This window comes from Triticum urartu, chromosome 3A (genome assembly GCF_056163025.1).
Source record: "Triticum urartu cultivar PI428250 chromosome 3A, HENAU_Tu73, whole genome shotgun sequence".
Lineage (NCBI taxonomy): Eukaryota > Viridiplantae > Streptophyta > Magnoliopsida > Poales > Poaceae > Triticum > Triticum urartu.
This window is the reverse complement of record NC_141875.1, coordinates 476,259,712-476,274,739: the sequence shown is the minus strand read 5'-3', so window position 1 is coordinate 476,274,739 and position 15,028 is coordinate 476,259,712. Positions and strand designations below refer to the sequence as shown.

Genomic DNA, 15,028 nt, shown 5'->3' with positions numbered 1-15,028 from the left:
AATCAAGGGAGTACCGAATAATGGATATCCAGCTATATAGACGCCTCGGTTCTCGGGAAACATTAAAGATAAAAGATCCGTTGGAAGATGACGTCATGAAAGTTTTTTGCGTTTTCAAGAGATGACGTCACGGCGGGTTACAAGGAAATTTCAGTAAAGATAAGACGGATTTTTTGCTAAGTATGGAAGATTGACAAAGAACAAAGTTCAAAGTCAACCTGGGGCCTAATGTTGGGGATATTACTATCAGTTGAGACCCGCCCAGGAGGGGCCGGGTCAGCCCCAATGGCGGGTTACGCACGAAGCCCAGTAATCATTCAAGATTGTAGTTTATTAAGTCTTATAGAAGGCCCAAAGGCCTGAAGGCGGTTTAAGGCCTGAAATTATGAACCGCCATATGTAAGGAAGGACTTGTAAAGAAAGGAAATGTAAAGGAAGTCACCAAGCCGGACACGATTATGAGCCGACCGGGACTCCGTAGGCCATCAGGCGTCAACCCATGTATATAAGGGGACGACCCGGTGGCGGCTTAGGGAAAAAACAACAAATCAATAACCAAGCCGGCGAGTTGAGCCTCTTGGAGATCGAAACCCCAGCAATACCAATCCTAACTAGACGTAGGCTTTTACCTTCATCGTAAGGGGCCGAACTAGTATAAAAGTTCTCCCGTGTCCTTTGTCCCGATTAACCCCTTTAAGCTTCCTAGTGTGATGGCCCTACGACTAAGTCCTTGCTTTAGGACATCTGCCGTGACAATTCCACGACAGGACCCCCTACCCGAGATCAGCCGGTTTTGACACCGACATGACTCGGCCTCCAACGAAGCCCGCTCTGCCGCCATCCTAGCGTTCTCTGCATTAAGATCCTCATGGGCCTTGGCCACCTCATATCGCACCTTTTCAACCTCTGCATTATGTTGCGCTTGATTTGCCGGAGTTACCTCTGCAGCTAACAGAGTTGCCAAAGCATCCAAGAGCTCAGATAAGACTTGAGTCGGCGGTCGTACTGAGCCACTCGCCCCAGCTGTCGCAGCAGCAGTTGAGCCGGATGTCATAGCCGCAGCCGTTGACGAATTTAGCATTGGCTGCGTACCAGCCATAAAAATAGCAGCCCTGGTCAGCGGCTCATAGGGATCTAGAATACTGTCACCATCAGAATAGCCCCCAAAGCCCGCCATCTTGAAGCTGGTAGATTGATTCGGTTTCTCTAGTCGAGGACTCATCACCTGAATAGATGGTCGTCTCTCCACCAGATGCAGACCCTTCCTCAAGATCCGCCCCATGAACAAAGCCAACAAAGATGTGCTTCCGACCGGGTTGACCCCTGGCGGGTTGCGCGCGCTGAGCCATCTCGATGATGTCGGTGCAGGCGTCCGGCTCAGGCTCTGACTCGTCGATTTTGCCGATGAAGACATGAATTTCGCCAAAGGAGACCCGGTACCCGTACTCGATTGAGTCGGCCTTGGGGCCCAGCCAGCTTTGTCGATGTAGATCTTACTGCGGCGACTCTTAGTCATCCGGCCCATGGCGTATCCTTCAATCCCTGAGAAATTGCCCTTCAAGAACTCGAAACCATCGTGCTCTGGCCCCACGGTGGGCGCCAACTGTCATGGATTTAACACGGTAGATGCCCTTGTGAAAGGACTTAGGTGTGGAACCATTGCAACATAGGTTAGCTCGAAGGGGTTGAGCGGGACAAAGGACACAATAATTTACCCAGGTTCAGCCCCTCACAACGAGGTAACAGCCTACGACCTGCTTCTAATTGTATTGCTTGAGTTTCGATTATAAGGAAGCGATTACGCTTGACCTAGCTAGCGATCCGTTGTTTCTTTAGTTAACTCGCCGCCGGGTCTCGCCTTTATATACACAGGTCGAGGTCCGGCGGCTTACAAGTGTCCAGGTCGGGTCACACAACGTAACCGACTCTGGTTCTAATTTCCTTGCCTTACAGAACAAGTCATGATCGAACGGCTCACACCTTCGGGTCTTGAGTCACCGCTGGGTCTTGGGCCTTCAATAAGCCTGCTTATGAGCCGCCGTCTTCATGTCTTGACTTCTTGGGCCCGTTTGGACCCTTGCTATGAGTCGCTAACTGTGTAACACTGCCCCTTCTGGGCGGGTCACACCGCGGGATTATATCCCCAACAGGATGCGTGGCGGGCATGCGACGGGATGATTTCTCCAGAAAATCAACCAAACGGTGTAAACACTTTCCCATAAATAAATAAAAGATTTTGCTACAATTCGAATGTTAGATTTTTAAGCATAGCAAATCGAACACTCAAAATGGCACATTAGGTTGTTGCGAGGATAGCAATTTCTTTTAGCAAGCCAACTTGTTGCTAAACGACATTGGCATCCTCGCGACAATATAATTGCTATGAAAAACGTTTGATTTGTCATGTTTAAAATATGATGTTAATATTTTAGCATTTCCATTAATAATAAGGTTAACGTGACACGAAATTCCCGAGGTTCGGCAAGACCTAAGACCCACGCGTCATCGTGGGATCTCCGAATCCAAGAACAAAAAAAAAGGGCTCCAGCAAAACGTCAACACCGAAGCAGCCGGGTCACAGATCCCAACGCCCCTACAGCTGGGCCACCGCGAGGTCCGCCACGCCGCGGATCGCCAACACCCGACCCCATCCCCGCCGCGCCCCACAGAGAGAGAGTCACCGCGCCCGCGCGCGTCACGAGACTGAAAAATCGCACCAGAAGCTCAGCAAAGCAAGGCGAAAAGTAACACGGCGCCACCACCGCACACCACACCACGCCGTCGCGTCCGTCTCCACAGCCCTCCACCGACCCCGCCGCGGCCGCGGCCCCGCCCCGCCCCGCGTGCCCGAAACGCCACGCTGCCTTCCACTGTAACTCCCTTCCGATTTTAAATGCCGCCGAGGCCCACGCCGGCGCCGGGGCAGCTGCCGCGCCCGCTGATGCCGGTGGCGAAGAGGCCGCCCGCTCCGTGGGCGCTGGCCCTCCCGGCCGGCCGCCGCGCGCGCGCCCGCCTCTGCCTCCGCCTCGCCGCGCCGCTCTCCTTCCTGCTCCTCGTCGCCGCGTTCCTCCGCACCCAGCCCCCGGCCGCGCCGCTCGACGCGCTGCCGCCCTCCGCGGGGCCGGGGAAGGTGGCCTTCCTCTTCCTCGCCCGCGCCGGCCTGCCGCTCGACTTCCTCTGGGACGCCTTCTTCCGCGTAAGCGCCCAGCGGCTCTCCCCATTCGTTACGTTTGGCTGTCTATTCGATTGGTTCTGATCGTCGCGTGCGTGTTTCGGCAGAATGGGGAGGAGGGGAGGTTCTCCGTGTACGTGCACTCCGCGCCGGGGTTCGTCCTTGACCGCACCACCACCGGATCGCCGTACTTCTACGGGCGTCAACTCGCGAGGGCCGTCAAGGTTGACCCTCTTACCGACTTTTTCGTATCTGTGATCGCGGAGTCCAGGGTTCGATTTTGAGTTGGGGAAATATGGTTGTGTCCTGCAGGTGGCGTGGGGCGAACCAACCATGGTAGAGGCGGAGAAGATGTTGTTCGCCGCCGCGCTTGAGGATCCCGCCAACCAGCGATTTGTTTTGCTGTCGGATAGGTATGTACTACTGGTTTTCATCATAATAAATGTTACAGGGTCTTAAAGCCTTAAACTGTATAGTTGTCACTAGTGATCAATTAAATAACTGGATATTTAATAAGAGTAATTTACATGTGAACTCTAGTAGGATATCTATTTAGTAATGACAATTTGGCATTCTGGTTTCTGTTGTGGTGCTTATTCAGACGACCACCGTGGGGATAACATCCTTTTTACTCGGAAATTGCTAGATGGTGGTAGGAAAATTATTGGGGTCATGGAGCCATTCTGTGATTCCTTGTTACTTGGTTTCCCTTGTGTGTGCTTCCACAAGGGATTAATCGTTGCTTGACTTACTGTATACTAAGTATGAAGCATGCATACATGCCCAAGCTGAGAGAGCTTTTGTACAGTTTTGTTTTAATTCCTTAGTATGCATGTCTCCGTATTGTAGTTTGGGTTTGCTTCCCTTTGTCACTACAAGCGTCAATTGATTATTTGAAGCTCTGCAGTTTCTAGTTTAAATTTTAACATTTCATCGATTTCTGTTTCAGTTGTGTTCCTTTGTACAACTTCAGCTACACATATACTTACTTGATGGGTTCACCTAGAAGTATTGTGGATAGGTAATGGAAAATTACGATATGTTACTTTGCAACTTCCCAAATTTCCATAGAAGATGCAGTGTTTAAGCCTGAAGTTTCTAAAATGAGTTTTTTTTGTCTTCAGTTTCACTGACAAAACAGAGAAGCGTTATAATCCAAACATGTCTCCTGTCATTCGAAAGGATAAATGGAGGAAAGGATCCCAGGTTCTTGTGATTGCATGGCTTCCTTTTTTCTGTAGATTTTTCATACTTGTTTAAGAGCTTAACTCTAAATCCATCTGCCATCTCATTTCAGTGGGTAATGTTAATCAGAAAACACGCAGAGGTTGTTGTTGGCGACAAGCATGTCTTTCAAGTATTCAGAAAGCATTGTAAGGTAGTTGTTGTTCTGGTGATGTGGATACTGGAATTTCCGCTTACCTTATTTTGCCCCTTTCTAATCCTTGACGTGAAGTAAATGTTACATTGTTTTTGGATGTGTTTGTTTGAGTTTCTCTTCATGTGCTACAGCCTTGGATGCTTAAACTTACAATTCGTTTAACAAATAATGCTAGCAATAGATAATGTGTGTCCTTCCGTTAAGTACATGTAACCTTTAAATTCCCTAGTTTGGAGATATAGTTATATGTGCTGCAGTGATTATGACTGCGATAATTTATCCCATGATTGTGATAAACAATAAGAATTTATCCTTTACACCCTTGGATAAGTGTGAGGCACGATGTAGCATGCTTTTTCAGCTGTAACTACTGTACTGATTCAGATAGATGCTATATCATATCTATCGGAACTAAAGGTCTTGTCCACATTTACATTTGATCAGCAGCAATGTTTATCTTTAGCATATATGCATGACCGATGCAAATTGATTCTGAATCTGTTAAATTATTATCCGACTCCCATCCATTGATGTTGTGAGACACTATACAAACGTGCTTAAACTAGCTTATACTGAATTATGCAGTTATTTACAATAAGAGATGAGATATCTTGTTTTAATATAGCCTACTGATCCGTGACGCTTTTGTGCACATCACAGTAATGATTGTGTTTGGTTTTACCTAATAATTGCAGATGGTTGTGACCAATGCTTTGCTTGGACAAAAGCCGGCGAATGCTGTAAGTATTTAATTTAGGAGGTTGCTATGCAGTTTACTCAGACAAGCTCCATATGTAGTTTTAAGCCAAAAGGTTGCATTTAATAGCTGTTGTTTTGCTCTTCCTAGGAAATTGTTGTTTCGAAAGTGTCATTGTAACAACTTAAATATATCGATGGTTTCCAATTATGCATGAATTGCTTCATTTTTCTCCCACATGACATCTATTAACGTTTAAAATGAAGGGAGAAGATAATTATCAATGCCTTTCCTAGATAAAGTTGCACCCGTTGTATGGTAGGCAAAAACAAATAAACTACTTTGGTTCTGTACTACTTCCAAAGTTCTTCTACAATTTTAGTGATGTAAATACCCGTTCTGAGTATAATTTGCTATTTTTTAGTTTTATATGTGGTGAACGCTTGTTTCCTTGGATCATCAACAATCAAATATGCATTTCAATTTGTATCCCCTGCTCAACAGTGATTATTCATTCACCAAACAATAATACTGATCCCTGAAATTTAATTTTCTTTACCTTTATATATCTGACTGTTAATCTTATGACATCAATTTTTCTCTCTTTCAGAGACGACTAGGATTTGTATTTCGGCGAAAGCAGATATCGGTAAGGTTCAGTTCTCCACATTCCCTCCGTACTCACAGGGAAGTTTATATAGATTGTCAGACTTGTGCATATAATTTCTGAAAAATGGTTCTTTCTAATTCTTGCTTACAAGCATAAAGACCTCTTGTTCTCTTCTTCATAAATGATCTTTGTCTTGAACCTTGCAGAAAGGAGCTGCCCAGGAGGAGCACGATTGTATTCCGGATGAACACTATGTGCAGACATTATTTTCTGTAAGGCTTGTTATTGTTGACAAATATTTTGGATTTTGAACTGATGTAATTATTCTTTCAAGTCATGCTGAGGGGCCCACTCTTTCAAATTCTAGATCAAAGGACTGGAAGATGAACTTGAAAGAAGAACTTTGACCTATACATCATGGAACCAGTCAACTTTAGATCCTAAAGATAAAATGACTTGGCATCCAACGACATTTGAATATGACGCAGCAAGTCCTGAGCAGATCAATGCTATAAAGGTAATATCTTCTTATTTTGGTTTGCATATTTCATCTCTTGGCACTAGTGTGTGAAACGGTGAACACTGAACATCGAGAGACTTGAAAGTGATGTATTGATCTTTTGTCCTTTTGCCTCAAAATTTGGCTGGCCAATAGCAAGCTCCAGTTATATCCTAGATATCCTGGTCATCAAACGAGATAGTGGAATCTGCAGAACACCATTTTCCATTTCTTCAGAACAAAGAAACAATCTGCTCAGTATTCGTGTCTGCATGGTATATCTTGTTGACCATTATGCACATGGAGGAACAGGTTCCCTTTTGTATAATATATATCTTGCAGATGGCTTACCCTTTTTTATTTTTTGGTTGTGCACATTCTGTTATATAATAAAGTAGCAATAATATGAGAAGACCTCCATTGTAAGCGGTTTATCATTTAGTTAATATCGTGACGCTAAGTTCTGAATAATTTTGCAGAGAATCGATCATGTGAACTATGAGGTGGAACACAGGACTGAGTGGTGCCAATCCAATGGCACATCTGTACCATGTTTCTTATTTGCCAGAAAGTTCTCATACGGCGCCGCGATGCATCTGTTGGAGGATGGTGCTTTTGGTCTGCTAAAATCTGCTCAACTACTGGTTAACTTCTAACAGATTCTTTTGTATACGAGCTATATTTTTTCGTGTGGGCGGATCAGTTCATAGCCAGGTCCAGCTTCTTTGCTTGCAGCAGCATTTGCAGCTGAACTGCTGAAGCTACTCAGCGATGGAGTATCATAGTTTACTGCTAGGATTTAGATTGTGTATAGATCATCTGAGCAGAGTAGGCCATTGTACAGAGCATCATTGTTCAAGCACGGTAATAGCATCGGAGTGCAATCTCCGATTGACAGACTGAGGCTGGGATGCAGTGTCAACGGCTCCATCCGTGACAAATAATGAAGCATACAAATAGAAAGGCGAATTTGTCGCAATGGTTTAATACCAGAGTAGGAGAAGTACAACAATAACTGTGTGTAAATGATCTTATACATACAAATAGAAGAACAAAACAGAAAGGAAGTACATTTTATTTAATACTTTTACATGGTATGCAAAAACTCTGGACCATTCATAAGTAATACTCCCTCTGTAATTTGAACTGAAACAACGACAGTTATTTTGGGAAGAAGGGAGTGTTATTCATCTTGCACATGCCGACAGGAAAGAAGTTGTTCCATCCGACAATCTTTTTGTATGCAAGAATATTCCTATTTTCTCCTCCTGTAGATTTTATGCAAAAAGGATTTCAACACTGCTTGTACAGCTTCATTCGGCTGCGCTTCGATGTCTGAGATCAGCTTTTCATAAGTCTCACTTTCATACTCAGAGAACACCCTCTGGAACCGATGATAAAAGGCATGTCACGCATTGTAGATGAACTTAATAGTAAAAAAGTACTTATGCAATTAACAAGACATGTCACACTGATGTTGAACAAAAAGGGAAACCTCGAGATTGAGCTCTTTATACAGAGCCTTCACTTTTGCGACGCAAGCAGGATCTGACTTCCCGTAATTTTCCTGTGCATGACATTACAGACATTAAGATGGTGTGCTACACAATATTATAGAATGATCCAGTTCATGTGCCTTACAAATAGGATGTCTTTTTGCCTCTCATCGACACGTACTAGTGCTTGAACAAACAGCCAAGAGCACTTGAAGTCTTCAATATCGGTTCCAACCTGCGACAGGATGGTTTCACAAATCAAATGCAAAAAATTTCTTCTGCAATAATAGAGGAAGTGAAACAACTTACCTTGCCCATAACTTCTGGATCACCAAAACAGTCAAGATAATCGTCCTGAAAGGGGAATCTGGCTATTAACACCACTTCTGAAAACATAAGTATCGAGAAGAAAATAGATATTCAGGTGACAAGATAAATGTACCATGAGTAGTATACCTGACTTTGAAAGTAAACACCCATTTCAACTAGGATGTGCTTCACTTGAACATAATCATCTAAATTCCTACCGGACAGTAGCAGTGCACAACCAACCTTTGCAATAGCCAATAGGTTAAAAGGAATTTTACTGCTGGTGAATCAAAACTAGTGCTGCCAGAATATGTAAAACGAACATTCTCTTTTACCGGCAAATAGAATGAATAGTAAGCTGTTTTGTATTCTACAATGCGCCTGTAACTGCATAGAAATTAAAACATCCCCCGTTAGCATGAAAAACAATAAAATACTTAGTGACAAATTATTGTTCTCAAGGTAGCATGAACAAAATAACATCATCGAAGTTCATAATCAGGTGGTGATGGCATACACATCTACAGTATATTTGCTCAGATCTTTCTGCCCTTCACTTGTTGTAATTTGGTCTAACAACTCGCCAGAAGTCGTCTTAAACTCGACCTAGATGAGCAGTAACGGAATCAAGCTCCTGCAACAAAAAGAGGATATATAATGGGACTTTTTTGGATGCATCGAATTACCTCATTGAATAAGTCTAGGAGATCAACATAGTAAGGTTTCCCGTAAAAATAACGCTTGAAGATCCGTGATATTTGGCTGCGAAGGAGAAGTCCATCATTTATAGCAATGAGGCCAACCTGCTCAAGGTAAAAAAGACAAAACTACGAGACTGTAACAAATCATAAAAGTCAACCAAGGGATTAAACCCAAATAATGATATAATAGTTTCTTCTGCTAACCAAAGGATAAAAATGGATGTATCTGGAACTAAAATACGTCTAGATACATCAATTTCTCCGACAAGTAATTCCGGACGGAGAGAGCACCAATAATAATCTGTCTATTTACATAAGGAAGTCAAGGCCATGATAGTATCTGTTATCTAGCTAGTGACCGACTTCGTCCTGTGATATTGGAGTTGAGTCACGACTATTTACTCAAGTCCTGAATTAGTTAAAAGTAATACGTACAATGCAAGATCTCTAATAAACAGTAAGAACATTTAGGACCAGTTCTTTTGGGGGGCTTATGGGTGGCTGTCAAAATAAGCTTCCCCCTGCCCAGCTTACTCTGGCAGCCCAATCTAAAATTGTTTTCTAGAAGCCTACTAATTAAGGGTTATAACTAGTTTGGGAATTATCCAGACAAAGCAAAGAGGTGCTTGACAAACCTTCGGAAGCCTATACCAACATGGTTTTCCTCGCCTAGTTTGAGAATTATCCATAATATCATCAAGGATGAGGAAATAAGCCTGAAGCTGCGCATTACCCCAAGAACAATCATAAGAATTACACCTGGTACCATGGTTCCAAAAAAACTCGAATCAAATCACTAAATGACAGAAGCATCGACGGCAATACCCATTCAATGCCCCAGCCAAGAACGCAAGCAAGGAACTCCTCCTCCTCGCTCGGTTCAGATCCTGCTTTCAACGATTTGTAGCTCTCGACGACGGCCAAGCCACGGTTCAGCTTTCCTGCACATGGGCAGATCCAAGTCATTAGTTTGTGTTGAAATATATTGCCCGGCTCTCTCCATCAGTTTAGACTTGTGGAGCAACTGGTCGGAGCATGAATCTAATAATTTGACGGTCAAAAACAGTGTGCCATAGTGTGACTCCCTTCGTCTCAAAATGGAAATGTTTGCTCACCGCCAAGCACGTTATAGTCCAACATCTGCTCGGACAAAAAGGATCATGGATTTTTTAGCAAACATGTACGTAGTAGGATTAACCGTGACTAATAGAGAGGGGGGATTGGAGAGAGGCAGTAGCACTGACGGCGTCGAGCCATCGGAGGGCGTCGTCGTTGAAGTGGAAGTAGCCGTCCCGGAGAAGCTCGGCCTTGAGGGTCTCGTACACGCGCCGGAACGTCGCCGTCGTCGTGGCGCCCGTGCTCGCTTCGCCCTGCGCCGCCGCGGCCATTGGTGCGTGCGTGCGTGAGACGCGTGTGGCGGCCGGCGATCGCGCGCCGATCTTGATTTATCCGGTTTTTAGTTTTTATTTTATTTTCTGCCGCGGGACTGCCCCCGACTAGGGATGCTGCGCTGGTTTTAGAGAGGACGAGGGTGTGACGCGCGTCCTGCGGTACGGCACGTCGCGCCGCGTGTTTTCTTTACATCAGAGTACTTTTTATTGCAAATTGATCATCATAGTATTATCTTTTATCTTTTACTCCCTCCGTTCTAATATAAACTACGTACGAAACAAAATAAATAAATTTATTACTTTAAAAAATACGTCTATATACATCTATATGTAGTTCATATTAAAATCTCTAAAAAAACTCATATTTAGGAATGAAGGAAGTACGAGAGTGTCAACAATTTGTACGGGTGAATCTTTCATCCACTCCGCACATATTTACGTCTAACTAGTTTGATTAAATCATTGGCAACACAATTAGTCTATCTAGAAGCACGCTAAAAAATAATATATGGAGAATCACGCGCAAGATGATATATATCATCAAAAACTAAGAGCGACCTTCATTCTTCATTGTCTCTATCACCTCGGTGTCGTCGGGTTACACCCTGATGGTAATTGCCGAATTGAGACCAAACCGTAAGGAGCCATAAGCGTACCTCCATACCAAACGATTTTCCCGTTTCCTGCCGTGATGAATCTGCCATTTGACTCATTAATGACAGCGCCATACGAGCTTTGAGCAAGTCTGAGTCAAAAGCCTCGTCTATGTTTACCTTCACATAGTTATTCTTTGATCTTTTTCAGCCATGTCGTTTGATCGTCTCTTTTGCATCGCCCGCTATAGTATATTTAGCAATTAATTATAAAGCTCTGATTGCCATTGCAACGAACTTAGGTTCCTGGATCTTTTTATTATGATCACGCCGAGTGTCTTGCTTTGCTCTCCGTCTCCGGTGGTCAGTTATTTCTTTTTGCTCGGCAGACACTATCCATGCTTCTGGCACGACAAATTATTTTTGCCGGTGCCGGTGAAATAATGTATTACTTAATTCATAAAATTCATATAATCAGGAATAGCTATCTTTGTTGTATCTACTGGGCCAAAACCAACCTTGGTCATAGTTCTACCTTCACTACGAGCAAACTTAGCTAGGCTATCGCTAACCTAGATGAGTAATACAAGTTTCACCCGTGCAATTACCCCGGTTGACAGCAAGAGCATGCAACGCAGTCCGAACTTACACGTGTTGGCCCTAGCCCGGATCAAGTGCGTGACCCTCGCCGGTGCTACACATATTGGCCTGCTCAAGCTTGCCCGTTCGCGGTCGCCGCGAAGTGCTGGGGATACCTTTGCGCCAGTCCGAACAGGCCGAGGGTTCCGCCGGTGTGGATCATGGCCACTTTGGCCCCTCTGCCGTCTCCGCGGCACAGATCCACGGCCTGCTCCCAGGCGGCCAGGGTGTACACGGGATCCAGCAGGATGCCTGTTTGCTGAGCCACCTGCCGGCACGACGCGATTTCGCCACCCAGCACCTTGCCGAATCTGAAGAAAGGAAGGGAAAAAACGAGCACAAAAGTAGTTAAGAGTGGGAAGTCTTGACAATATAAGACTCTAAAGATATGGAAAGGGTTGAAATGCTGGCCGACACGAATCATGGACATGATATACTATCAGTTAAAGGTTGAGAAAAAGTCAGAATCCGCAATCACATTCATCAAGATACTAACCGGGGGAAAGAATTATCAGTTAAAGTTGGAGAAAAAGTCAGATATCTGCAATCACATTCATCAAGATACTAATCACAGAAACAGTAAACACATATGATCTGCTGCGACTTCTGCTTTATCGCTTTTGATTCGAGATACCTCCTGCGTGAGGTTGCTGTGGAGCATGTTGCTCTGATTTGAGTAGTGGCCTTTTGTTAAAAACTGTGAGTTAGATGTTGGGGTCCTGGACTTAAGGTGTCGTCGGGTTTTCGCCCCATGGTGAGTAATCTCGATGGCGAGTGCTCATGGTGGGTTTCCCGGCAATGCTTGAACCTGCTTTCCTCTTTCCCATCCTATTTGCTGAACTTGGTTGTATTTCTGTTATGTTCAAGTAATGGAAAGGGGATTCGCCCGGTTCAAAAAAAAAAGTAAACACATATGACCTCGGATTGGAAAACAATGAACCTACTTATGTTTAGGTAGCAAATGATGCTGGAATTAAGATTACATAAGATATGAAACATGACGCAGGCAGTACCTTCTCGGCGAAAAGCGGTCCACCCAATGAACCAGACCGTCTGTTCCGACCAACTCATGGCAGTCTTCATGGCAAAGCCCCTTAAAATCAGATATCAGGGACTTCTCCTGTTCTTTATATCTTTCAAGTGTATCAGCAAGCATGACAGCAGTAACCCTCCAATTAAGTCTGCAAGGACATCAATGATCAAAATGTGATCTAGCTAAGATGCATGCAAAGAGCAATCCTCAAGTAACACAGGGAATAAAGATAAACATCCCGAGCTGTCATGATTTTCTTATTTCTGCTGACAGGTAACTTGGTCCGGCTTAACCATGTTAGATTGCAGAACACGCATTGCAAATGCATTCTTCGCGTCCCTCTTTCTTTGCTGGATTAAATTAAATTCCTAATTTCACTGTTGTGCTCTAGACATTTGAGATGATAATTTTATGGCAGAAGTATCACCAACAAACATGGATTAAGATGATACAGCATCTTCTTTTACCACCGTCTACAAAATTTGACAGGATGATTTTTATTCAGTCCTGCATGATGCAACTCGGTATGTTCAAGTATTAGTTCCAATTATTGAACGCACCCTAGACATACCGCTCCAAGAGCTAACCCAACAGCTGTTGTGCCTGTCCCAGCATCCACCACAACATGGACTTCTTCATCATTATGAAACGATGACAAACTAGAGAGGTGCTCCACCAGTCGCATAACACCTGAAAAACCAATGAGATTGTGTGAAATTTTGCAATGATCTCGTTTCTGTAGGGATTAATAAAAGGTTTCTTTCGACACAAACAATCAACGTTCTAGGACCAGAACTGGATGACATGACCCTAAAGCTCAGAGTGCAAACGTTCAGTCCCAATCAGATAGCTAAAGTATTAAGAAAAGAATGCATGAGAAGATGACTGCATTAAGTTGCTCTGTCGTCGAAAAAGTATCTGTAATGATGAAAGTAACGAATCAGAGCACAACACAAATCCACTATTTACCTAGTAACGCTTGAACAGTACCAGCCCCTTCCTTAATAATCACCACCCTTCTGGAATCGTTTTCAAGAACAGTCTCTTCATCCACACTTAAATCATCTCTGATGATATCATCAGCCCACAGTACCAAACCGCTGGTACCGGCAACCTTCTTGGCATGCTCATAAAGCATCTCATCTCGGTGTGCATAGACCGACCGAGATGCATAGGTCACGTTGCCAAACATCAAAGAGATCAAATTGTATCCTGTCGGCACATCTAGCTGCTCTCCTCTCAGCAGTAGGTGTGGCCTGATTCCCCATTCTGCACAATGCACCGCTGACACAGGAAGGGAAAACCTTGTGATTGATGTGAGATTTACAGTCAAGCATATCAAGTGAGACATGACATCAAATTACATCACACAGAAATCGAACAGCCGAATTTACATGGGCACAAAGCATCTATATCATTTATGTTTCAGACAAAGCTTAAGTAAAAAAAGCAAATTTACATGGATCCATATCTCACCGACGGCTGCCGCATGGGCGCTCTGGCAACCCCCGCATGTTATCTGCAATCGGATCAATGCGATGTCGTCAGGAAAGAAAACTAGGTGTTGAGAGGAGCAGAATGTGGCGGTGGATGACGACCACGTCGGTGGCACCGCGGCGGCGGATGAGCGGCAGGAGGGCGTCGAGCTTCCGGGCCTTGTTACCGTTGGCGAGGGGATGGAGGAGGTCGTCCCGCACCACGTCGAATCTCGGGGTCCCCTGCTCGTCCCCTTTAGCGCCGGCGGTCTTCAACGCGGTGGTGAGATTGGAGAAGGTGAAGTGGGGAGCATGAGACGGTGAGTGGGATGGGAGGACGGAGATTGTGTGGACTTGGGTGGCCGGGGAGGGAAGCATCCACTCCGTGGCGGAGAGAATGTTTCCGAGCGTCCTGCCGCCGCCGGCGAATACCGGCGCTGGCCGCATGAGGAGATGGCGGCGGCAGAGGGGAGACGGCTGCAGCGTGAGGGATGGTGAACAGGCGAGACACTGACGCAAGAAAAGCTACCCGGGCCACGTAACAGCATTCAGGGCATGTACAACGGGGGCAGCACCTTACTGCTGCCCCAACAACTACACGTAGATATATGGTAGTGAAACTACCGTCCCAGACATTTTATAGTACCCAATGCATGATAGCCTCAGCGGGCCCATCTTCTCCCTCTTTGTGTACTTCTCTCTCTTGCTTTACTGAACCACAGCGCTGCTCATCTTTCTTTCTTTTCCCTTGCTCTCTCTTGCATTTCCCTGTACTTCGCTTTTGTGTCAAGGAGGAGGCAGTCTCCTCTGCAAGCACCCGCTTTCCTCTGCAAGCAGCATCTCGTTTTTCGCCGGTTAGACCTGAAACTGACGCCGATAGACACAGGCCGAACCTGGCATGCTGCGGGGGCGTTTGAGGGCGCCGGGGAAACTGAATTTGGCGTGAACGGGAATGGGCCCGCCGAGTCAGTGACATGCAGCTTCTTACCCTCCCGTTTCGGCTATAAAAGCCGACCTCCCCGCCGGTGAATG

General features: G+C 45.0%; 2 protein-coding genes and 1 pseudogene across 4 annotated transcripts; 1 reads left to right on the top strand and 2 right to left on the bottom strand.

The window, feature by feature from the left end:
* The first annotated feature begins 2,633 nt into the window (after positions 1 to 2,633).
* Positions 2,634 to 7,256, top strand: LOC147980170 (glycosyltransferase BC10-like). Its single transcript, XM_087547402.1, has 11 exons — positions 2,634 to 3,196; positions 3,280 to 3,396; positions 3,485 to 3,585; positions 4,122 to 4,193; positions 4,297 to 4,378; positions 4,470 to 4,550; positions 5,249 to 5,293; positions 5,861 to 5,899; positions 6,067 to 6,132; positions 6,228 to 6,377; positions 6,839 to 7,256. The coding sequence occupies exons 1-11, from the start codon at positions 2,894 to 2,896 to the stop codon at positions 7,013 to 7,015; spliced, it is 1,233 nt and encodes a 410-aa protein (XP_087403528.1). The 5' UTR covers positions 2,634 to 2,893; the 3' UTR covers positions 7,016 to 7,256.
* Positions 7,257 to 7,303: 47 nt separating this feature from the next.
* Positions 7,304 to 10,385, bottom strand: LOC147980169 (farnesyl pyrophosphate synthase-like; annotated as a pseudogene). The gene is made up of 12 exons (XR_015619138.1): positions 10,110 to 10,385; positions 9,981 to 10,005; positions 9,691 to 9,806; positions 9,501 to 9,587; positions 8,851 to 8,967; positions 8,682 to 8,770; positions 8,500 to 8,551; positions 8,312 to 8,407; positions 8,165 to 8,209; positions 8,001 to 8,090; positions 7,855 to 7,926; positions 7,304 to 7,743 (listed from the first exon to the last, which is right to left on the bottom strand). The product of XR_015619138.1 is annotated as a farnesyl pyrophosphate synthase-like (transcript).
* An 863-nt stretch (positions 10,386 to 11,248) lies between these two features.
* On the bottom strand, positions 11,249 to 14,580 carry LOC147980168 (Pyridoxal-5'-phosphate-dependent enzyme family protein). 2 transcript variants are annotated; one of them, XM_087547404.1, is made up of 6 exons: positions 14,123 to 14,580; positions 13,998 to 14,040; positions 13,491 to 13,805; positions 13,082 to 13,211; positions 12,502 to 12,669; positions 11,249 to 11,799 (listed from the first exon to the last, which is right to left on the bottom strand). In XM_087547404.1, the coding sequence occupies exons 1-6, from the start codon at positions 14,441 to 14,443 to the stop codon at positions 11,562 to 11,564; spliced, it is 1,215 nt and encodes a 404-aa protein (XP_087403530.1). In that variant the 5' UTR covers positions 14,444 to 14,580; the 3' UTR covers positions 11,249 to 11,561. The 2 variants fall into 2 exon arrangements, with proteins under 2 accessions (XP_087403530.1, XP_087403529.1); XM_087547403.1 differs by having other exon boundaries at positions 14,120 to 14,579.
* Between the last annotated feature and the right edge of the window lie 448 nt (positions 14,581 to 15,028).